Genomic DNA, 26,063 nt, shown 5'->3' with positions numbered 1-26,063 from the left:
ATATTGGCCTTAAGGGGTTACATACAGCTAGAAGGCCGAAAAAGCGAATTTTTCACAAATTTCTGAGAAAATTTTCAAATTCGTTGATCCAAAATTTTTTCACATATTATGGTATATTTTAACTGTATTTTAGTACTTAGTATTAGTAAAAATATTTTTTAGGAAAGGAACTACAGCTGATTTCCGGAAGGTTCACTCCAAACAGACGATTTGCGCTGACCATTATAATTCTGAACTGGATCCTCTGGGGGTTTCCCAAAATAAAAATTGATTTTCGACTAAAATTTCAACTTTAAATTGTTTATTAAAAACTAATTTTATCAAAACTTAAATACTTTGTTATTCATATGCGCATATTTTCCTAATCTTTAATACTAAGCCTTTCATTAACTAGCTTCAATAAACATATTTATTCATCAGTGTCACCCTGTGAATGCTTCAACTCTGAAATTCTATCTGTGAATTCGTAATATACTGTTGTCGCGGCTGCGGTTTCAACATCCAATTCAAAGCAATTATGTTAAACATGTATATAACGCAACAGGTGACGCACCTGAGCTGTGGTTTCCACTTGGGAACTGGTTCTTTATGAAATTATCAGTATTCCCAAGATGACTTTTGGACTTCCAAAAATTCGTTATTTGATGATTATGGTTTATAAATATTTTCCTATATCTTTTTTGGAGGTGTATGAAATATCATTGTGGATGCTCAGAGTAGCATTCAGAATGAAGCTTGTCAAGACGAATTTTTCTCTTGGCGAAGCATAGATTCTAAGAAGCGAAATATCGCAAATATGTTTCGACATATACATTATGACAAAAACTTCGCATATTTAATTTTGTTTAATTTTATAAAATATCCGAATACTCCTCCTTTGCTTAACCTGAAAATCGAAGTTGTTAGTATAACTCGGAAATATTGCTATAAGCTGACTTAAGGTTTTTAAAACTATAATACTCGAAATGTCCTTCTTTTTCTTGATTGGCGTAGACATTACTCACGGGATTATAGCCGAAAAGGTCTCTTATTCGAGGTTGTTGTTTTCTTTTCCATCTGGGCGTTTTTTACGAGGAGGGTCCCAAACGCAGCGCAAAATCCAGGGGAGGGATGGTACACCTTTTCACTTTAGCTCGCCCTTAAATGGATGACTTTCGGCCACGCAGAAGATATTTGGTCTAAGACCGTAAGTCATGAGCTGTTTGAACTATATGTTAAAGAATCGTTTCTGACCACTCTCAAGTGACTGGCGCTCAAAGAACTTACCTCGCTTCTGTGAACTTCTACACATGGCTCCACCCTCCAATGTCCAGGATTGTATAAATAAAAATATGTAAGTCTCATCCATTCTTGTCTTGAACATACACAGTATTGTTATGATTTTATGAATGTACACCAGGGCGTATGAGTATCTCATTGAATGAATTTTTAGGCATGGTTAGGAAAGGCCTCTCGACAACAAGTGAAAATGTGTCCAATTATAAGGAAAAAAGCAGATATAAATTGTATAAAATATGTTTCAGTAAGATTTTACTATAACCAATTAATTGTATATTATTAATATATTCTCTGAGTTTAGTAGACTTAGTAGACTCATGGTTGTTTTGGATTGGGAAACGTGAATTATTGGCGTGCGTAAAGGGGAGGCGAATAATGACTACAATTTCTATAAAGCTCGCTCAAAAGGATATTTTTGGTGTTGTTGTTATATCTGCAGAAAACATTATATAAATCCTTATGAGCACTGCTGTCGACTTGTTGGTACTTCAGGAAGACTTTAACTCCGTTGGGAAAACCAGGTGGGGAAGGTGGCTATACTTGGAAGAGTCGAGTCAGTAAAGAAGAAGAAGAAGTTTGCAATAGAAATTCTCACACCAAAATAACATTAATTTTTCTCAATTACAGTTACGTTGAGTTTTCCCTACAGGTCACTTACAAGTGCGCCAAAATCCTTAAATTCGTCGAAGCCGCGTTCAGCGAAATGCGAATGTAGCAGCTCCTTGCGTTTGCGCTGCTATCATTTGTACTCAGCTTACCGTTTGAGGTGCGCTAGGGTCAGCAGATGCTACAGTGTGTCCCTTAGATTGTATGATTTACCACCGAACTATTTGCGTATGTGTGTGTATGTGTGGGTGAATAAGATGAGCGATTTTTCGCGTAATTATTGCATGCTCAATGCATAAGTGGTTTGTTGCAATCGTAACGGCATTGCTGTTATTAATATTACATAACCTTTGCGATAGCTGGCATTTACACGGGTGCATATGAGTGTATATGAGTGTGGTGTGTTTGTGTGTGTGTAAACAAAGTGTATTTCGAAAATGTGATGCAAATTGATTGCAAGCAATTCAGCAGACAATACTTAATTAATATACATACGTACAAATAAATTAAGACACTTATGCCAACAAGCTTGCACTCACACACACATACATATGTCCGCCTGCAGGCATTGTGCGAAGCACACCTTTCACTTTGCACTTTAATTCTCATTTATTATAAACACAGAAAGCGCTTTTTAAAACAGTTACACATACGCACACACACACACTTGGCCACTCTTACCGCTCATCACCCGTAAAAGTAGTTAATGAAAAATTTACACAACTCAATGCGATAAATCCTCGCTCGCTTGATCGATACGCTCACTCTCTTATGCACATGCGCGTCCAACGCAAACGTTATCGCTTGCCAATATGCGTATGCTACACCGCTATCACTGCGCGTGCGTGTGTGTGTGTGTGTGCGGCTTATGGATTCGTGGCAAATTGAATCCGCACTCAATCACTTCACTTAACGCAGCAGTAAATTATCGGTCGGCGATGTTTGTGAAATTTTTAAGAGATTTCCCGGAAAGCATTGCAATCAGTGCGCATTGAAAATGGTTTTTGAGGTAGCCATGTGTTTTACGCTTGTTAACATAATAATAATAATGTACCGTATTAACGCGTTACGTTTCACATAATTTATTGCATTTCGCGGCAAAGAATTGTTCAATAATGCTATATTCAACTGTGCGCATTAAAAGTACGTGACCACGACCATTGCGGACGGTTTGCCAACGGTTGGCATATAATATTTACAGCGAACTGAAAAGAAATTAGAATAAATACAGGGTGCGTCATACTCCAGGTCAGAGCTTAATGAGCTTTGTTTTATACATGGAACTGTAACAACCAAAAGAAAAGGTAAACAGCCTTTATAATATATGTAAAAATGACCGGCCTGATGAGCTGAGCCAATTTTGGTATGTCAGTCTGGTTGTCTGTATACTTATGTATATTCTGTCAAGTAATGATCAATAATATGTCCAGTTACCACCGGCGTCAATAATTGCCTGGCATCTCCGAGGCATGCTTTCTACTAATTTAACGCGTATACTAGTGGCAAGTCTGTTTAATATATGCCCACACATTTTCAATAGGGTTTGCATCGGGCGACTGCGACGGCCAATCCAATGTAACGATGCCAGATTGAGTGTTTAGGATCGTTGTCATCCTGCAGAATCCAATCTTCATTTTTTCTGATGAACCATCGTTTGGCAGTAAAGCCCTTTTGTAGATTTTTATCATTTTCTCGGCATTTATGTTGTCAGTAAAGAGGTACAAAATGCCGAATCCCTGCTTTGAGAAGCAGCACAAAGATGCACCTTTATTACATGTTTTACGGTCCACTAAACAAGCCTATTGGTGGAAGTTGGCCAGACTTGCGTGAGGACAGAACGTGCCCATATTGAAAATTCATCAGTAAAAATGACATATTCAAAATCTCTATCAATATTCTCATGCGCCCAAGCGAGTTGCTTTGTCACAAGTTTTTCAGTCAACAGACGCTTCTTCATTGTGTTATGGCATTTCAGATCATGAGTATAAAGAAGGGTTCGGATAGTTTCGTAGGATATATCTAAACCTTTAGCCATTAATTTAGCTTGTCCTTGCTGCAGTGTTTAAGAAGGATTCCGCGAAAATAGATTCACTATTCTTTTTTCATCTTTTTTGTTCACTTTTCCTATCGAACCACGTTCTGGTAAATTATCGACATTTTTCGACACTATATGTCGCTGTATCCACTTCTGTACAAATGCCTTCGACTTTCTCATATATTTAGCAGCCGCTGATTGTGACCTTTCGGGTGGATGCAAAGGAACACAGCTTCGTAGCGCGACGAGTACTTAGCACTCATGGCGTTTAACGTGATTCTCTTTCAAAAGAACGACGACAATTGAACCTTTGTTGACAATGCATCAAGGACAAAGCTTCCCTCTATCAGCTCGCGAAGGAATTAGAGCAAAGGCTTTCATTAACTGTCGTTAAAGTTGACCACGCCCTTACTTGACAGACTGTACATATATAGAAACTGGCTCCTCAGATTTTAAGATATCGCCCCTATCTGAACAGTTTTTTTTTTTTTTGAAAATATACCTTTGCTTCGAACAATAATCAATGCCAAATTTGTTGAAGATATTTTGTTAAAAAAAAATTTCATTACAAGGACTTGAGTTTGATCGGCCAGTTTGTGTGACAGCTATTTTCTATTGCGAGCAGATCTGAACAAAATCTTCTGAGATTGCACTGTTGCTTTGGCCAATAACCGGTGTAAAAATTTGTGCTGCTATCTCGTTAAATAAAAAAGATTTCCATACAACCATTTCATTCCAAACGTTCAATTTGTATGTCAACTATAAGCCATGGGTGCGATATCAGCAGTTCCGAAAAATGATAAGTTTTTTAGAAGGAAAAGACTGATGAATAGTTCCAGTTAACGTATATACAGACAGATAGGCCTACATGTTCATCATTTATATAAACATTTTAAAGAGCCTAAGGTTCCCTACTCTTCTACTCAGTTCAGAGTACAAAAATACCGATTTATTTCCCAACATAGCTCCTTTCAGCTACATACATTTGACCCAACGATACTCCAACCTTCATAACACGTCCGAAAAATACGTTTGGTGCAGGCGTGCAACATCCTGGCGATAACTTAAAATAACTTACCCTTCTAATGACAAAAATAAGTTCTTATCAATTTATCTTTTTCGTCTGTATCTTAGTCTCAAGCATATGCCAGTGGATTAATGTTTCTTCGACGGTCACTGTAGATATGTAGATGTTTCAGTTTAGTCTGATTGTTGTTGTTAGGAGTGAGCGGCTTTTAATCCTAAAATTTTATGAAGGAACGGTGTTTTGAGATTCCTATTGCCTCAACTATCTCGCACACCATGCACTTTACTCACACGAGATCGTAGACTTTTGTCACGTCTTAGCTGAGAATCGAATAACCGACAAATATACCTCATATTCCAATTATCTAAAATCACACGCTCAAAGCAAAACTACAAATGAGATTCAGATCTTATCCATCTACCAGAATGTATATTATTTATTTATTATAGAGTCTTTGCAATAGCAGCGCCAATGAACGGTTAGTATAGGTATTTGCGACCGTATGTACTATGTACTTCATTTACTTTCAGTGTCGTAATGAAGAAAATTTCGTCGCAAAAATATAAGGTTGGGTGAGGTTAATTTGATAGGCCAATAAGCCACGCATAGACCAGTTTTGGTTGCCAGGTCCAAGCGGAGTAGTCACCCCTTAAGATGCCTGCGCTTGACTCGAATTTTAACAGACTCTGTGTCCTAATTATCGATGCTTTCTCTAGTGTATCATATTTTGGGGACCCCAACTTGCCAATGCCGGACAAATGCACAAGAGATGCTCCTTTGTGCCTTTGGTGCCCTACTCTAGACATTTCCCGCAGTCTTCTCGATCTGTCAGCTCCATTCTGCAGATAATGCATGGGTTTCACAATGTTGATCCCGTTTTCGAAAGTTAGCCGTACACCATTCAATGTCGTCCACTATTTCATTGCCCTCGAAGCCGCTGTGATTTGGCACCAGGTAAAAGGGAAGTTGCTTGCTTCTGACAACACTATTCATAGCAACCCTGCTTCCCAAGACACCGCCTTGATTACTGCTTGGCTGTCTAAGTAAATGTTGACGCTGGAATTATCTCCAGGTGTACTAGAGGCCAGCTCCGCGGCTTATGCAATAGGAAAGACCTCAGCTTGAAATATATTGCAATGGTCCAGCAACTTAAAAGGTCGCCTTATGTCTAACTCTGGACAATATTTTCCCGCACCAACTCCATCGTACATTTTCGAGCCATCCCTATAGATGTTTAGAGTGTTGCGCGTAGCTAATATACCTTTACGCCAGCCATAGAAAAAACAGTTTTCCTTTGAACCTTCTTTGCCAGTTGAAAAGTGAGGTCCTGCAGTCGGTGTGTGCCGAACAACCATTTCCCACCGAGCTATGCCCGAAGGTTCTATATGTAAACTCTCCTTAGGTCAGTTTTCGGATCTATGGGTGGTTGGTTCAGTACTAGTTCAAGAACCGTCTTTGGATCCCGTTATGCAGCCTCTGAACCCTTTCCATTGGCTTCCGGTAGAGGGATTTTCGTACGCCTGTCCACCATACTACTGTCCGGTGAAGCAGCACTGGTCTAACAATAGTTGTGTAACACCAGTGCATGATAGAGGGAGAGAGCCCTCAGGTTGCCCGAGCATCTGCCTACACGCATATAAAGCATTGCTAGCTCTTCTTACTCTTTCTTCTACAGCAGTTTGCTGTATTTTCAGAACTATCTAAGTAACTGACTAAGTACTAGCTTTCTATTATCACTTACCTCATCTTTCCTTTGTGATTTTAATAACGATGCGCTTGAGAGCACTATGACATACTATGCACCTTAGACCATAAAATACCCAGCAATTTGGAAATTTCACTTTCCCCAGCTCCTTTTGAGTGATCCTGCACAGCTATCAAGTAATTAATGTGCAACAATAAATTGAATATAAATTTGTACTCAGTGTGACGAACGGAAGTTCGCTTAACAAACACGATGTATGCATGCGATGACGACGACAACGATGGCAGCGACAATGACGGCAGCAGCCAAAGTGTGTGTGTGTGAGTCGGAAGTGCAACAGCCGAGCAGCCACAACTGCTGAAAGGCAGACATTGCATGAGGCACACTTTCGGTGACGGAATACAAGCGGCGCACGCGGAAAGACGGATGTGCGCACGTGTTGCAGCAACAAAATGCGACAGTAAACAAAGCAACTGCCAGACCAAAGCTGCAATCAATTGAGCCAAGTTCAACTGAATTGACTAGAGCTGGAGTGGCTGATTGGGAAGTGCGGGTAATGGCATTGGAGTTCAAAGCAAGTGGCTGACACGGCTGATGCAACTGGTGGTGTGTATGTATGTATATGTGTGTGTGCCATTTTTAATAAACGCATATATGCAAATGTGCAGTTAATTATATGTGTGTGTGTGTCAAAGGAGGGGTGTGCTGAATTGCCACATTGTTTTGCGCCACAATGACGTTGCAATGTGGAAAGGATATGAGTGCGGCACGTTCTCGCCGAGTGTGACTTTCACGGCAAATTGCATTTATTAATGACTTCGAGTGGTAATTTTGTGTGTTAATTGAGTACGATGTGCTGAACGTTGAAGGCGAAGGATGTTGCCGGTGAAATAGCAGGAGTTGGAGATGGAGTTCTGAATTATACTTATTTTTGTCATATTTCACAATTACTGCCATCAGTACAATTTTATTCAGATGACAGATATTAAGTGGCGAAGAATTAGTTGTTAGTCAGAAAATGACATTTCTAACTAATTATATTTGAAGCCTTAGAAATATATATAAATATAAAGAGTGGCTTATTTTAAAGTTTCCTTACTTTTTTTTTAAGGAAAAATGTATAAACATGAAATTTAATGGAGAATGTTTTTTTTTTGTCATTCAAATGAACATTCGTTGGTATTTAATATTTTTAAATATTATGTCTACCAAAAGTTGACTGCGGCTACGTCTCAATAGTCCATCCGTTAATGCCAATTGTCTTTGACTGTTTTGCTCCAAGGCACTTTACATATGTATATGCTCACGAAAAATTCTAACGGTGTGATACCACTATCTTGGTGGCCAATCGATCGGCCTGAAACGTTGCATTATCCGCTCAGCGAAGGATTCTCTCAATAAATCCCTTGATTGATGCAATGTGTGGAAAGTGGAGCCATCCACTTGAAACCAAATGTCGCCGAGATCACAAGCTTTAATTTCAGGCATCAAATAGTCGGTTATCATGGCGCGGTAATGGTCGCCATTGACTGTTACGTTCTCATTGGTATCATTTTTTAAGAAATATGGACCGATGATTCCAATGACCCACAAACCATACCAAACCAATGTTTTTTCTGCATGAAATTGTGGCTCTTAAACCTCTTCAGGTTCCTATTCGTCCCACATGTGGAAATTTCGCAGGTTTACATACCCATTGAGCTAAAAATGGGACTTGTTGCTGAACAAAATCTTATTGGAACTCTTCAAGAGCCCATGGAGTAAAGACATGTCGTTTGGGAAGGTCGAGCGGCTTCAGTTCTTGCACAAGCTGTACTTCCCTTTCATTATGAAATATCGGAAGGTTCAGTGAAAACCATTTTGGAAAATAATTTGGGCTAAAAAAAATGAGAGCAGGATCGGTTTCAACATCCCTAAATTTTTTCGCGTCGCGTCGCGTTAACGTCTGTGAAACAATACTTTGCGATTGATTACCAGGATGTCATGAAACGTGTTATTACTGGCGATGAGTCTTGGATCTACGAGTATGCTTATGACCCGGAAACAACCGTCAAAGTCAAAAAACAAAAATTGTTGCCATTATGATATAATAGTCTTAAATGTGATATGATATCTTTTACATTATTTATTAAATGCTTTACATTCTTTAAATAAAACGCCACTACAATAAGCTTAGTTATTTATTAAATTTATAAATTTTATACATAAATATTTACTTCGAAATTGTTATGTAAATAACAAATTTATCGCAATAAATCTTATATAATATTTTATAATATATCCATATGTATATATTTTTTTTATTTTCAGACTAATCTGGCTGTTGGTTGTTTGCTTCACTTCCCCATATATTTTGCTTACATGTACTCGTAGTGAAAAATCTGTAGTGATAAATTAATCGCATGCGATCCGTAAATAAAAGTATCATGTAATAGAGCGACTTCTCATAACCACGATAGCGTGACATGTTATTGTTGCACATAACTATTAATTGTTGTATAGCAACTACACTAAACGAAGGAGCATCTGCATTTAATGAGTGTGGAAGAGCATAGACTTTGGTATGCACCTGTGAGAGCTGCAAAACAAAAAACAAAACACAAAAGAAATTATTGCAGCGTCATCGCTCAGTTGACAATTAAACTCGCAGTGCTTTGGTTTCTCATAGAAAAAGTGATAATATTTTTATTTAATATTTGCGCGTATATCGCCGGTGTAATAAATAAAATAATTGTATAATAAATGAAATATTAAAAGTGTGTAAAATGTTATAAAAGTGAAGAAATGTGTTGTGCAGTGAAATCAAAGCAAATAAGCTTACTGATTTAGTGAAATCTAATCAAAATGTGCTGCGTTGTCCGATTTCTTGTAATTCGATTCGAGTTTGTTTTCGGTCGGTTTAAAAGTTCTTAAATAATATCCGTGCGTACATATGTATGTATGTATGTTTGTTTAAAAAAATATCATACTAGCATGAGGACGGGGTAGCAAATCGTCGTGAAATAAATTTATGTGTGAAATAATTATATTTGTAAAAAATAAATCAAGTGTTAAGTTATTTATAGTGGAAAGTTTATTTAAACACTTAAATGTGCATTAATTTATTTTACTACTTTTGGAATTGCATTTTTCCTTTGGAAACTTACAATTAATACACAATGGTGAGTGTTTTATTTTTAAACATTAATTAAAAAAAAATTATTATATTGAAATGTTTGTTAATTACAACCAAACAATGCTCTTATGTGATATTAAGGTACATATTAAGGTACTCGTAAATACTAAAGTATCATTCAATAATTTTTAATTCTAGTTAAGAATAATAATAAAGTAGATAATAAGTTCTCTTTCTCATTTTAAACATAATTTTCAGATAAATTATTGAAATATTTGTCTTAATGTAATTTAATTCTTAATTGTAATTATAATAAAGTGTTCAATACTTTGGCTTCAATGATTGACACAGTTTCTGTACATATCAGTGAAATTTCTCAGACACGACACCCAATCGAGCCAAGGTCAGGCAGGACTGAATGAATAAATGTTCAGTTAAGGGAGGGGTTAGAGTTTCAAGGTAAAAAAAAACTTTTTTGCAAATTTTTTTCGTAAATATGGATAAAGCAGCTTTATTCAGTCCTTTTGTACATTATTAAACATACTTTTAACAATATAGGTTAATTTTTTCATTCAGAAATATTGAAGCATAAGCCGGTATCAGAGCTTTCCCCTAAACGTCTAGGGAAAAATACTGTTACCCTATATTGGAAAAAGTGTGCTCAATAATCTACAAAAGGTCCGAAGATCAATCAAAGTCCTTGAAACACTTTTTATCAGCACTTTTTGGGATAGCTTTCAGCTCCTTCAGCGAATTTTGTTTTATCTCTTCGAACGTCTAAAAACGGGTTCCATTCCGATGAGTTGTTTGCATATCAAACTCATAAACCCTTGTTTCATTGACAGTTATAATAATCTCTATGAATGTGTTATTTGAATTTGCATGATCAAACATGCCCTAAGAGACCTGTTTACGGTAGTCTTTTAAAAAAAATTCAGCTTTATTGGGACGAATCGGGCAAAATACGCGTTTCACACCCAAAATATCCACCAAAATCATTCGAGCAGACTTGCGAGAGATGTTGAGCTTTCTTATTTGATGAGTTTCAAGCGCCATATCCTTCACTTTTGGAATATTTTCATCAATTGAAGAGGTCGAAGATGGTCCAGAACAAGGAATGTCTTTAACGATCTCTTGACTCTCTTTGATGGCTTTGTACCACTCGTAGACCTAGGGTTTTTATAAACCTGAATCACCATAGGCCTTCTCCAACATTTGCAATGATTCCGCACACGAAATTTTATTAGAAATACGAAATTTGAGACAAATTCTTTTTTTCGGAATTTTTATCTATTGTAAAAATCGCAACGCACTACCGAGGTATACCAACTTAAGCAGCTGCTGTAAAAATACCGATTGACAGACTTTGATGTTATTTGGCATTATAATTAAGGATAGTCCTACCAACTTAGCAAAATTTATTTTTTTAAATATCATTTACCCAGAGAATTTAATTACAATTTTCGAGTGATTTTTCAGTTTTTTCATGCAATTTCGTTTCAAAAAGTCTACCACGACTGCGTCTTTTGCAGCCGACCTGCCAGATTGTGCACCACTTTTTCCAGCATAGCCGACATTATCTCGCTGTTAAAGCACTTAATTTTTGTAGTTTATTTGTCACAATAGGTAATTCCTTAGGAGTCAGATATCTGCAATATCTTACCTTAAAAATTAGAAATATTTCCTGTAACAACTGTTCCCTACATTTCGGCGCGCAATTGAATCTACTTCGTTGCCCACATCATACAGACCAAGGCGAACTATCCAAACATTTCGCTTATGACGCAAATAATCGTATAACGGAATCAGTTTACACCTCCACTAAACTCCGAGTAAATTTTCGGACGAACCAAATTCAATTGAGGTGCCGTCTCATTGCTGTACGCGATGCAGCTGCCACTCATGTGGCAATATTAACGAAATGCCAAAGTGCCGGGCACAATTCAATTTAATCCGCAGACCTGTTCAAAATTGTGGATGCCACAGCAAATACAAGGACGCTCATAGAGTGACATGTATGTATATAACGGACATAAAATTGTGAGCATGTATAAGTATGTGAACACATACGAGTTGCATTAATATGGAAAAGGTATACATGCTTTGATACATAGGTTCTCTTCTAGATGCTTAATCGAGCCTTCAGTTGTAGATGACCTGTTTTTTGTCGGATTAGAGATAGCGTCGGGATTCTTCGTAGTAGTTCTGGGTTTTTTGGTGACATTCCGCAAATATTTCACTTCAGATTGGTTCTCTATAATAGTAAAGAAGTCGCAAGTTTAAGATAAAGCGAAGACTACAACCTATTCGTTACTTCGCTATTAGTTAAAAACTACGAGACTCTAGAAGAGAACATGCGAATATTGATATAAGTCGACGAATTGCACAATATATATTATATTACATATATGAATACATATGCGATGGCATCGAATAAATCTACTTCCAGTCAAGAGGCAAAAGAAAAATGCAAAATTTACGTTCTCATTGGTTTAGGCCCTATTCGCTCAAAAATTTTATTTTAAGTTTTCATTGTAGGTTAGTCAAACGGTTGATCCAAAACTCGATGGATCTCCCTTGGACAAATATTTATCCTTTGTGTTACTCAGAAACTATTTAAAGTGTATCGCCTCATAGATCGACCAAGAGAGCACTAGATTGACAAGATGATCCCTCCTGGACTTACTTCATGCAGCTTTGACAAAGAGCGTCTGAAAAATAGTTAGTCGCTCCGCATGGACAGTGTTCAGACAGAACACCTACAATTACAATGAGATTGACTTTGCTAAGTGCAAGTTGTTTAGAGAACGTCTTCTGGATCATTTGATTTCGCAGTTCTGGTTGTTGACCAGCGTTTGCCGAGTCCATAGCTCCAGCGCTGGAACACAAGAGAACATCGGAAAACCAACTCGTGTCCGATCGGATGGAATTGTAGTAAGGTGCCCTGCTTTGCAGTTTCCGCCGGTTCCACTGTGACCGGGCACAGTATTCAATATGGGGTTCTCTAGAAAATCAGCCGAAGGAATGTTTCAACCGTTTAGACCACACTCGTATAAAGATTTAGGTTTGAAAAAATGTTCTATGTGATACCAAAATCGATAGCTTGCATCGGATTAATTTTAAAAATATCTAACAAATGAAGAATAGAACGACCACCAAACCTAAAATCTACCGAAGTCGAGCAAGCATCAGTAATCGAAACATCCCAATATCCGTCATTTGCGAGTATAAACTCAGATAATTTCGACATCTCCACTACCTTCATAAACATGCGAGTTAATAACCACTACCAATTTTAGTCCGACGGATTTCTTACAGGGTCGCCTACACACAATTGGTCAACTAAACCTCAACCAACGGTATTTCTTGCATCCATTGACTGTGTATACAGGCGGTGCTGCTCCACAGTCAAAATAACTGTCAGAACAGCAGTAAAGCAGCCTTAGCCGAAACCTTTAACAGCCACTAGTAGTCAATGTCAGAGATCGATAGCCCTTGCATGAGCGCACACAGCAACATACTGTTATGTGTATGACTACACGTACATACGTGTACACTCGCATAAACATGGTTGTTATGCGGCAGGAAATCGCTCTTCGCAATTGAGTGACTTTTAGCGTTGTTGGCATTGATTGAAATTCGATATTGCGAAGGCGTGTGCTTATGTCGGCATAATTTCGTGCGAGCGTGTAAGTGGCAGGCAGGCAGGCAGGCAGGATGCTAGCAAGTTTGTTATGCCTAGAGCAAATTACTGCTGAGTACTACAAAGTAAATGTGCTCGTATCCACGACTGAATTTGTAAGTGTCATGGTATATGACTATATCGTAAATGCCGTTTATATATAATATATGTGTGTGATTGTGCGTGTGGCCAGTCATAAAACGTAGGCGGGTGAAAATCAATGCGCCATTTCATAAATTGTTATATCGCATAAAAAGACGATGACAACACTTAATTTCGCAGAAACTCACTTGAAATATTTTTCACTTTCTTTTTTTGACGCATAATAAATATTGAACAAATGTGTACAAAAGGAGTTTAGCAAAACTAGGGTATGCAACAAATGATTTAAAACTAGAAATTTAAGTCACTTATTTAAGTAAAATTAGAATTTAGGAGAGGAGAGTTTACAACTAATTCACATTACATTTATTGAATTAGATCAGTCTAGAGCCCCCAAAAACAGCCTTACTTCTGCAACTTATTCTTGAATTAATATAATTGAACTCCTTTATTTTTGATTTCATTAAACTGTATTTAAATGTATGAACAGTAGTTGAGATTTTGAAACACCTAGGGAATACCTCTACAGTACCTCTATTCGTCTAGAGGTCAAAAGGCTTCTGATCCAGCGTTGTATAGCGGGATCAACACCTATTGACTGGATACAATTCACTTTAGATTCAGCAGAGTGGCACTTCCGCCATAATGTCCACGTTCAACATGGCTGAACTTCATGCATCCCCTAAAAATCAATTTTAGTCACGGCGCTGATAGACAGAGTGCATTCTGTAGCATTGCTTGAATGATTTCGTCCATACCGGGAAATTTGAATGGGTCGAATAGAGATTTGTATGGGTCGAATCCTATTTTATTCTCCATAAAGATGTGCTCGGGAACGTTTACATCTTCGTTGCTAGAACTTACTGCGTCCTTAGAACCTGGAAAGTGCGCTCGGACTAGGTCTTCCAGTGAGTCCTGGCAGTTGTTTTGCGAATTAGTCCAGGCGCAGCGTGGGTTTTGGATAATAGCTTCATAAGCCTCACCACCTCGTTGATATTTTCAAGTCCACTATGAAAGTTTTTCCATTTGCTTCCGATCGAAAGGATAAGAAGATGTACATATGTTATGGTCAGAGAACGACGGAGTGCTTAGCATTCTCCAGTTTTCTACCAATGCACCTCAACTTGTGTATAGAGTTATGTCTAGAACGCCTCTGGAAGTTGGTCCTATGTAGGTAGATTCCTCAACTCGTTTAGCTATCACTAGACTACTTTTTAAAATGTAATAGAGTAAGAACTAACCTCGTTGATAGATGTCGGGACTGCCCCAAACTGTATGAGGGGCATTAGCATCACCGCCCACCACCAATGTCTGCTTCCTTCTGCTGGATGTATCCGCCAGCCTTTGGAGCTCAGCGGTTGGCACCTCGAAATCGTGTGGCATACAGCAGGGTGCCAGTTGTAAAGACTTATATTTCGCACCCTTCACTATCATCTGTGGAAAAACTTAAATTAATATGGGAAAATAGGCTTTTCTTCACCAATATCGCTGATCTTACCTTGTCATTTACCCTCGGAGTGTATGTTGTGTAGTTTTGTGACTTCAGTCCAGCGACCACGTTACCCGATGCAATCCATGGTTCCTGAACTAAAGCCACGTCGTAGTCGCTCTTCTCTAAATTGAGAATAAGCTCGGCAGAGACGATCTTAGTTTTTTGGAACATGTTAGCGTCAGTTGTCGTTACATTTTAAAATTTTGATACCGGTAAGCCATCCGCTCCTTCCTTCAGATCACTTTACCCGCCGGTAGTATCAGCCTCAACTCTCACCGATGTTTGACTTGATACCCCAATCCACTTTGTTTCTTTTTTGACCTCCATGATGAGTTTTAAATTTGGGGGCCTCTACCCTTTAGCGTTTTATACCTACCGCCAGGTACCTCTTTAGCAATGGCCGTTGTATTACCCATTCACCTACTTTGCTTCTGGGGATGCATGTAAAGCAGTCCAACATAAGGAGATGATTGGAAAATCATGTCAGTATTCATTAGAAGTCGCCTGACTGCAATAAAAGGAGTCTGCCAGGAGCCAGCTTGATATCATGACATTGTAAGCAGCGACATCTACAGCTAAGAGGATTTTTGTCGACCTTTGCTAATATTAACACCAGACAAATTTTTTTTCTCACTTTAGAAGAAAAATGTAGAAAAACTTCTGTCACACTTGTCGGAATCGAACTTTTCATATATGTATCTAAGTAGTGGAGATCGTTCAAATCAGTCAACGGAGTACATCGTTTACATTGGAATATATATTAGTATATTGGTTGTAAAGAATATGTAAAAAAATTAATAGGATCAAAAAATTATGTTAGGGTAATAATATCCGCTGACGAAACGGCTTTTAAAATTACTATTCAAATAAATAATTTGGTGTACACCTTAAGGAATTATACCATACCAAATAACCACCAGGCAATAATTTTTCCATAAGTGGTTGAAACCACTTCTCCTCGAGGACGTGTAGTTAAACAATATTTAATTGCAAATTACTACCTCAAGCAATCAACCAACCAGGGTCATATTTTTTAAGCAGCAGGCTTATGAATAGATATTATATAAATTATAAAATTTATTTCACACAGTGAAAGTAAATGTAAAAGGATGTATACAAGTACCAGTGTACGTATGTATGCTTCTATCGTTTATAATATTTTTTTCACCGTTTTGATTAAATTATTATGATAAGTGCCGAGCACGCCCTATTTAGCGAAGTGTCGATTATGCATAGTAATGCTCAGTTTACTTGAATGAAATTTTTTGGATTATTTAACGAATACCCTGAAAAAAAATATCGTTTCAACTAAATTATATTGATTCAACATATTACTTTTTATAAAGTTCTTGGTTTCAATGTGTGTAATATATGGGGCGAACGATTAAATCCAAAATTGACACTATGGAATTCTATGAACAATGTTCTCCAAGTGTTTTTATGAAAATACTTAAACGTTTGGTAGTGAGGACTTGGGATTTCTCGATCTTTCGAAGTTTCTGTTTTCTTCAATTTTGGATTTTCTATCTCTACTTTCTATCATACTACTGTTCTTTTAGAAGCTCGGAGTGATTTTTATTAAATCTTAAAATTTATATTTACGAGTATTGCGATAGCATTCATAAATCGCAGATCGTAGGGATTTAAATGAAATTTTTGTAGGTCTTATATTTGATTGTTTGTTTAGCAGTTCAAATCTCTAAAAGATTTTAAGATCCTCCTAAACCTATAGCATAACAACTAAGATTTAGAACATTTCGATAAGTGCCTTGAGAACAAAGTCCATAGAAAAAACGGGAGTTTAAACTTAATTTAGGGACAAATGGTCCACATTTTAAGATGCCGTATTTTTTCAACCATTTCCTTCAGTGTACAATTCCTATTAAAGGGTTTCGTGCTTCAACTCAAATTGATTTGATAATGGTTATTACAGGCGTGAGCTAATCGTATTATTATAATTTCTTTGTGGTTGCTTAATGTTACACATGTTCAACAATTTTCTAAATATACTTCCTGCTAAACTGCCTATAAGTACCTCTGTTGAGCAGCAAGCCATTTCATACCAACAAGTACAAGCGTTCAAAATGTTTCTGAAGTTTCTATCGCAATCGTATCCAACGGAGGAAAATGTTTTTCTAATACCAAGGTTTGCTCTACGCATCGCCGGCTTCTACCCTGGGGATGGTAACTCTAGACGAATGCAAGCCTGGCTTATCTTCAATTTTGTCGTTCTCGTCTATGGTTCTTATGCCGAATTCATGTTTGGCATACATTATCTATCGATCGATGTGGTACGCGCTTTAGATGCTTTATGTCCGGTTGCATCGAGCATTATGTCGGTGGTGAAGCTGGCCTTCCTCTGGTGGCATCGTGAGGAGTTGGATCGTTTAATTAAACGTGTCACTGAGCTCATCGCAACACAAAATAGTCGCTTGAAGTTGGCCGATAAACGCCGCTACTTTACTATCGCAACACGTCTTTCAGCATCGGTTTTGTTTTTCGGCACCACTACGAGTACTTTATACACCATACGAGCGGGTATTGTGAATTACTTAAGCCACTTGCGTGGAGAGGAGATTCCATATGAGACGCCATTTAAAATGATGTGAGCACATACATAGTTACATATGTGGTTCAATTTCTATAGTCGATTTTTATTTTTGTTATGTTTTGCAGTTTTCCCGAACCGCTAATTTCCATGCCGATATTTCCGCTCACATTTATATTCTCCCATTGGCATGGGTACATCACTGTTGCCGGTTTTGCCGGCACTGACGGACTCTTTCTGTGTTTCTGCATGTACATTGGCACACTGCTGAAGGCTCTTCAATATGATACGAAAGATCTGCTTTCGGATGTTGGCTGTGGAGAACGTAAACACTCATCAGAAGCTGAGATCAAGGAGAGTTTAAAGATGATTATAGCGCGGCACAATGAAATTATAGATCTGGTTAAACGCTTTTCGGCCGTCATGTCGGGCATAACATTGGGACACTTTGTGACATCGAGCGCAATTATTGGCACTTGTGTGGTGGATATGTTGTTGGTATGATTAATTATGATGTGTGTTGTTATAGCGGCAGAATTCTGCCGAGTTTCCTCGGTTGGATAAAAATTCGGATCCGTTCCGTTTACGTAGGCCCGATTTTCGTCGGAACGGATTAATTATTATCTCTAATAGTACTGCTAACCTAGTAACCGGTACTTCAGAACCAGTTAGAAATACTTTGCTTTCGATTAAAACATAATTATTTTTCTTTATTCGCATAGACACCGCTTACACGGTTATAGTAGAGCTAACAACTGCGCGCCATTCGCTTCCGCTCTTTGCTATTTGATGCCAACTGGTGTTACCAAGTGCAGCCAGGGTGATCTCCATTTGATCTCCTCCAACGGAGTGGGGATCTTTCTCTTCCTTGCCTCCATCGGCGGGTACTGACGCGTAAGCCTTCAAAGCTGGGGTGTCCTCTTCCATTCGGACAACATTTCCAAGCCAGCGCAGCCAATCCTTAGATACGGTGAACTAGGTCAATGCCGGCCTATATCTCCCACAGCTCATCGTTCGATCGACTGCGGTAGTCGCCGTCCTACCCAACAAATATTGACATTGTCCATGCTTTCGCACCAAATATTAGGACGGAAATGATGAGGGGCTTTTGGTCTTTGTCCATCAAGAGAGGACTTTAATTTTCAATTGTCTACTCAGTCCAAAGTAGCAACTGTTATCAAAGTTTTTTTGATGTTGGTGTTAAAGCTGGTTCCAATATAGACGAAATCATCTATGACTTCGAAGATATGACTGTCCACAATGACGAATGAGCAAATCGCGAATACGGTAACTGTTATTTGATTTCTGCTGGTCCTTATTCACAACCAGACCCATACGCTTAGCTTCTTTATCCTATCTGGATAAAGCAGAGCTCTCGGCGCCATTGTTGAGCCCACGAGAACAATACGATCGACGTACGCCAGCAATTGTGAAGAAGATATATCTAGAGATTGCACCTTTTCTATTTTGGTCTGTAGCTCTTAATATTTTCTCCAGAAATTGATTAAAGGAGTCGAAAAAGGAGACTCTTTGTCTGAAACTTCACTTGGTATCGAGAGGAGAATACTGACAGATTTTTTGCTGCTGCCCAACGTCAGCCAGCCTTGTTGTCGTCACTCTTCTTTTCACTGGTCTTTTCCAAGATTTCGAGCATGGTAAAAATCTGGCCAATAATAAGTGATCTATGTCCAAAGCCGCATTCAAAAGATTGATAAGGTCCAATCAATTCGCTGACGGTGACCTTCATTTTCAACACACTTCGCTCGATAGGACCTTATATGCAATATTGGAGAGGCTTGTCCCACAGTTATTGGCACAAATTGTGGAGTTTTCTGACTATATTTGCTTTAGGTGATAAGTTTTGGATGAATCCTTGTCTTAAATGTAGCATAATTTGTCATGATTTCTGCAAACAACTTGAAAAGTACGATTAGTTCTCACAGTTCTAGCTTTCATATCATTTTTCTGTGCTGCTCATATATTTTACTTGACCTTGCACCTTTTCATAATTATATTATCTCTAGTTCTCCGATTACGGCGTTTTGGTTTATTTGGTTCACACCATGGCCGTCAGCACCGAATTGTTCCTCTACTGTCTGGGCGGCACAGTGGTCATTGAATGTGTGAGTAGTTAAATATTTTTCGAAAAAATTATTAACATTCTATTATCGGCGTTATATACTTATTTGTTAAAGAGCTCGCAACTGGCCACTGCGGTATACGACAGCAATTGGTATACTCATACTGTAGATGTCCAGCGGATGGTGCTTTTGATAATTATACGCGCTCAACGCAGTTTGGTACTGAAAGTGCCGTTTTTTGCGCCGTCACTGCCAGCACTAACTTCAGTAAGTAAGCAATTGAGGTTATGTAGGTTACTTATATGCTATTTTTTTTAGTAAATATTGGTAAGAATTGTTAGCGAATATTTAGTCCACAGACTTTATTTTATTCATAAATTGTGTTTGTTTGTATTTCCTACTTTTTCAGATTTTGCGTTTCACTGGTTCTCTGATTGCTCTAGCGAAATCTGTTATTTAATTCTCCAACTTCTTATAATTTGATTTTAAATTAATCAAATTTAATAAATTATATGAAAACTAATAAAAAAAAATATTCAAAATTATTTATTTTGTTTTTGTTTCGAGCTCTTTCAATCTGAGAATTTTTCACTGAGTCAATAACTCAGAATACAAAAAGTTGTTAAGGCTTGATACAAGTCGATTTCAGCCCTCTTTTCGAACTGTACCCTCCTTTAAGATCAAATGACTTGACGAGATCGTCTTCAATTTTAGATTTTTATTAAATTAGGATATATTTCGACCTCGAAGGCCGTTAAATAGTTAATAAGTTCTGCGTTTTTCGAAATTTCTTCAAAACTTTGTGTATAGTGTATATTTCAACTATGTTTCTAGTTAATGGGACTTAATCCCCTCCTAAACTCTAGCGAATACTATCTGATCGCTCGAGATGCACTCGTTGTTATGGTATGTTGCACGCTGAAATGATTGTTTAATGAACGGGCTAAGTTCACTTACAAGCTAAATAACAAAAACCTGTCCTCTTTTAAATGTTGGCCGCGGCTATGTCTCAGATAGGCAATTTCTCCAATTTTCTATGACTTGTTCAAGCATTTCGACTGGTAACTGGCGAATGACATGCGTGATGCTTTCCTCCAATCGAATCGGTATTGTCCGCATAGACCTTTAAAGTCTAACGGTGTGATATCATACAATCTTCGTGGCCAATAGACCGGCCCAAAACGTGAAACTATCTGCTTACCGAAGTGTTTTCGATGTATGGGAAGTGGCACCGTCTTGTTGAAACCAAATGTTCTCGATCACGAGCTTTAATTTCAGACAACGAAAAGTCTGTTATCATGGCGCGATAACGGTCGCCATTGACGGTTGGGTTCTTAGCGGCATTATTTTTGAAGAAATATGTACCGATGTCCAATTCTTTCCATGATGAAATGCCAAAGAATACTGAACAAATATACAACAGCTTGACACGACTTACACATGATCTGTCAGAAAAAGGCTATTGAAAGAAGTACATCTACTTGGACACCGTTTATATGTTCCTTGGCAAGAAGAAAAAGACAAGTTTGTTGATAGGCGTAATTGGACTACAGACACGCCCACAGAATGCCATTAACCGAAAACGTATATAATATCATAACACTAAATTGAGATATAAAACTCTCTGTCTTTCAAGTATGTCATCCTATGACCAGAAATTATCCAAACGTGACTAAAACTGTTCAAGCACCGAATATGCGGACCCCTATAATTGACTTTTGGCCGAAAATATCGGGCAATATGTGAGATCTATAATAGGAATTCAAGGAGAATCCTTTTCTGTTAGTAGTATGTATGTGTGTTTTAAAAGAGGTTGAGTCGGGTCAATAAGTCCCTGAACTTCCCTAACTTTAACCCTTAGCATTGCCAAGAGTATAAAGTGTTCAACTGCAACCGAACTTAGCCCTTCCTTACTTGTTTATTTATTGTTAAGAACCAAGAAACAGTTGAAAAAAGTTTCGACTATAGAAAAAGAGCAGATACACTTGGGAGATATCGTCTCATAAAAACAGAATGAATTTAGAGCTAGACCATAAAAGAGCTTCGATGATTTTCCAAGAGACTAATGCTAATCAAGTTGATTCGCACGAAAGTTGGTTCGACATTACCGCAAGTGAACTGGATTTGATCATATATTTTTAGCGATTTAAAGCTGTAAAATGTTTTCTAATATCTCTACGGTCTGTCCCATTCATTCGTTAGCTCGACCAATCTCAAACAGTGCTGCACAGACAATTAAAAAGACATAAAATAGGGTCATAAATTTAGGAACTCTGTTACACTTATTGGGTACTTACTGGTAATATTGTGTCAATATACTGACAGTAATCTTACTAAGCATACCCCAGTCGGTACATACATAGCTACTGAATAACCCTTTATGTGTATGAAAAATATGGTTTCTTTCTCACTGAGTTCTGAAAGTAAGTCATCCTTTTAACGTGAACTCTTATTACATAATAGGTAGGTGCATAAATTGACACCCCGTACATACAGACAGACATATTACCCTATTGTATTGCCACAACCGCATAACGCAAAAGGCAACCTCGTGCCGCGCACACAATATAGCTAACTGTTCGGCTTGACTACTTAGCGGCTGTGCGTAGCCATAAATTGTGTAAGTGACTGAACGTTTACACGGGGCACGTGGGCCTTCAAATGCGATAATATGACTTCATATACAATATTTTATTTAGTGACACTCTTGGCAAAGTAATGCCAGACATTTGTAAGTAAAAATATGCACGTGGTGTTAATAACTTCGTGGGTGTTTGGTCGAGTTCCTATGAGTATTGAGTATTTTTATACAATAGGAAACTGATTTTGGAACTCTGATGTATTTTTTGCAGGTATTCTTATTATATACATAGTACATACTTACTTATATGTTTCGAACTAGTGATTCACGTTGTTATAGTCACGCATTCAATGCACTCGGCTACAACGCCGAGCTCCTACCCACCTCATCGAGCATAATTTCATTAAGCCAATAAGATTGAAACGTATATCGCTTACGAACATATCTACTTACATGTGTGAAGACATTCATAAACAGAAATATGAAATTTATACCTTTTATTTGAGACTTCTTTTCAACGTCTTGGATATATATTTTCTCATAAAGCCTCCACAATGGCAGGCGTCATCATCGTTATTCCTTCTTTATTATTTTTTTCACACACCGCTACTTTTCATTGCCATCATCTTACTACCTCACTTCTATTAAGTCTGTTCACTCATCATTTTTCATAAGCCTCATCAATGCTGTAACATCGTCTATACAGTGGCATCAATAACGTCTTCACCATGACACTAACATATTTATTATCTTTATTCTCACATTATCTACATATAAATATAGTAATAAAGCAGTAACTAAGTGTTTAAAGCTACTCTTAACAAACGGCTGATCCAGGCAAATGTATCTTTTTCTATAACCTTGAGTAGTGTCAATTTGTCATGATATTTTTCTTCAATATTGTTTGACATTTCATGAAAAGGCTAACGTCGGAACAACGTTTGCAAATCGTTCAACTTTTGGTCAATATAATCGGGCAACTAAGCGTACTATTCGCAACATCATCACCAATCTTGAGACCCAGCATTAATATCTATGGGGTTTCAGGCATTGAAGCAAATGTCACTCGCCCAGTTACCAGTCGAAAGGTCAGGTTCGAATGAGTCATCGAAAATTGGATTGAACGGATGGACCATGATAGTAAAAAATCCCCATTAAATTTGAAGTTCATATGTTTTTTCTTTAAAACAGTAGAGAACCTCGAATTGGATCATCCATAATATGACATCAGTACTCATATTCCGCTCTAAACAAATTCTAAAATTAATGATATTTTGCGTCAGATCACTTACTACCGTTTTTTAAGCTTGCGAAAGTCATCTGAGCTTCCCATTCTGATTTGGTTTCAAGTGTTTAATAACTAGACTTCATAGAACCCTTAAAGCTGTATATGTCTTAATCTTACCATGATAAGTTACGATCAGAGGTAGACACAAGTGTGAGCTCTGAGAGATAATCGCCGCTGGTAGGAAAAAGTTTAAAAAGGGTCTCTTGCTGGACTCGAAAGTTTTTAACTTCTTGCACATGGAAACACCATAGCAGAAGACGCTACTCCATTAAAAATGCCTGCCTGATCGGTGGTCCCGTCATATTTTGAAAACCTTTAGTTTCGGTCATTACTTGAGCTTATCACAATCCCATGGGTGTAGCCAGTTGACTCACAAATCTTTGTTTCTTCACTTCCATTGGATCCGATGTGGGTTGTCGTTGTAGGTCCTCGAAAGTCCATTTAAGAGAGAAGCCTATTTGACAGCTGAGAACGGCAAGCCATTGTGAAACCTAAATTGTCCGAAGTATTGATCGAAAATCAAAAATTTAAACAATACTTCGAGCATGCTACAAATTTTTTTGAGACGGCTAATGTGAATGCCAAGCTTTTTCAATCTCAGTCTTGAAAAAGCGGGATAATGGAAGATGTTGGATGTTTTCAACTTACCTACCGCCATACAACATTGAATGTTACGGTCCGACAAGGTTTTCATCCTCAGACTTTTCTAATACGAAATCCAGAAGTAATCCTACAATTGCGGCAAGATCAACCTTGAAAGTAAGTAGTTCAGTGGATATCTTGCATTCTACTGTAGGAAATAAGCGCCTGCTAAACTCACGCGAAACTCAGGGGTCCAGCGCAATCCACTACTATCGGGACAAGAGCACCACTGCTACCAGCTCCTGGGCTTTGCAATTTTTAATACGCAAACTTCGTCAAATATGTATGTAAAAATATACATACATATATGTAAATATGCTTTGTATGAAAGTTGAAATAAATTCATCGCATCAATAGTTTCAGTGGGATAAAGAGGCCGCGCCGACATCGAGGTGAAACGCGTAAACAAAGTTGTGCCGAGCAAGGCGCCAGTTGTGAGCTTCAACTCGGCTAGAGCTCTTGACGTTACGTCGGCCAACTGATGGGAACTAACTATTAGCCGATTTTGTGATAAATTATGCAACATATTGCGCAACAGCTTTGCGACGCTAACTACCAGGCGCTACCTTCTAAAGTGCCACCTTAGCGAACGCACACAATCATAAGCACTCACTTACACAGCAGCTACTCGCTCCAAACACACCCAGGCATCTACAATGCCATCACTTGTGGCCTAAGCCAATGTATATTAATACAGTTAGAATTTTTCGCAACAGAAATCACAACAAAAGCAAGCAAACAAACAATTAAATAGGAAACTGTGCACACAATCTTTCAACAGCCATACAGCAACTTTTCCACAATGTCTGACGCGTCAGTTGGCTTGAATAGCCCTTTTACAATATGCGACCGCTTGAGCGCACACATTCCAGCAGCCAGCAATTGACTGGGCAGCGTATAATATATATGTATGTATGTGTATACATATAGTATGCGCATTGGTAGCAGCATTCTAGGCGCAGTGGTCAACAACGTCATCGCGGTAATCTGTGTGGACTTTTATTGATTTCAATGAAAGGATTTATTTGCTTGTGCCCTTTTGCAGCCGGGCAGAGTCGCGCTTAGCTTACCCGCGTGTATACGCTCATGGGTACATATGTACTTACATACACATGGTTGTGTGGATCTGTGTGTGCGGTGGAGGCAATATTTTTCGCATTGCAGTCATTAAGGCAATGCCTTGCCAATAAATAACTTTTCAGCTTACAAAAGCATTGCTTGAACCGAATGACTGGCTGCTGGGCTATTTGGCATTTGTTGTTTTTGTTTTTGTGCTCCTCTTCACTTTTACTGTTTCCTTTTTAGACCCGCGCAACATGTTGCATCAAGTATAAGAGTTTTATCAACTAAAGGTGGAATGAGATAAGGGAAGACGAAGGGTATGAATAAGAAGTCGGGGTAAAATGTTCAGTTGTAGTTCCATAAAGCGCCTTCGATAGGGCACAACTCATGCATTTTTACAGATATAACGGGTGATTTTTTTGAGGTTAGGATTTTCATGCATTAGTATTTGACAGATCACGTGGGATTTCAGACATGGTGTCAAAGAGAAAGATGCTCAGTATGCTTTGACATTTCATCATGAATAGACTTACTAACGAGCAACGCTTGCAAATCATTGAATTTTATTACCAAAATCAGTGTTCGGTTCGAAAATTTTTTATCGACAAATTTTGTTCAGCGATGAGGCTCATTTCTGGTTGAATGGCTACGTAAATAAGCAAAATTGCCGCATTTGGGGTGAAGAGCAACCAGAAGCCGTTCAAGAACTGCCCATGCATCCCGAAAAATGCACTGTTTGGTGTGGTTTGTACGCTGGTGGAATCATTGGACCGTATTTTTTCAAAGATGCTGTTGGACGCAACGTTACGGTGAATGGCG

The 26,063-nt window shown here is 38.1% G+C and overlaps 1 protein-coding gene across 1 annotated transcript; it reads left to right on the top strand.

The window, feature by feature from the left end:
- The first annotated feature begins 17,100 nt into the window (after positions 1–17,100).
- LOC105223483 (odorant receptor 24a) lies at positions 17,101–25,516 on the top strand. The gene is made up of 5 exons (XM_049454417.1): positions 17,101–17,647; positions 17,719–18,088; positions 19,615–19,713; positions 19,786–19,960; positions 25,488–25,516. The coding sequence occupies exons 1-5, from the start codon at positions 17,127–17,129 to the stop codon at positions 25,514–25,516; spliced, it is 1,194 nt and encodes a 397-aa protein (XP_049310374.1). The 5' UTR covers positions 17,101–17,126.
- Positions 25,517–26,063: the final 547 nt, after the last annotated feature.

This window comes from Bactrocera dorsalis, chromosome 1 (assembly GCF_023373825.1).
Source record: "Bactrocera dorsalis isolate Fly_Bdor chromosome 1, ASM2337382v1, whole genome shotgun sequence".
NCBI lineage: Eukaryota > Metazoa > Arthropoda > Insecta > Diptera > Tephritidae > Bactrocera > Bactrocera dorsalis.
The sequence above is the reverse complement of the archived record's forward strand: the minus strand, read 5'-3'. Positions and strand labels throughout refer to the sequence as shown.

What these genes read in the sequence shown, in the direction of transcription:
- LOC105223483 (XM_049454417.1), top strand. Translation starts at nt 17,127, where the DNA reads ATGTTTCTGAAGTTTCTATCGCAATCGTATCCAACGGAGGAAAATGTT. An exon ending in GTGTGGTGGATATGTTGTTG is followed by an intron (nt 18,089 to 19,614) that starts GTATGATTAATT and finishes TATTATCTCTAG; the next exon opens with TTCTCCGATTACGGCGTTTT. An exon ending in AAGTAAGCAATTGAGGTTAT is followed by an intron (nt 19,961 to 25,487) that starts GTAGGTTACTTA and finishes TTTCCTTTTTAG; the next exon opens with ACCCGCGCAACATGTTGCAT.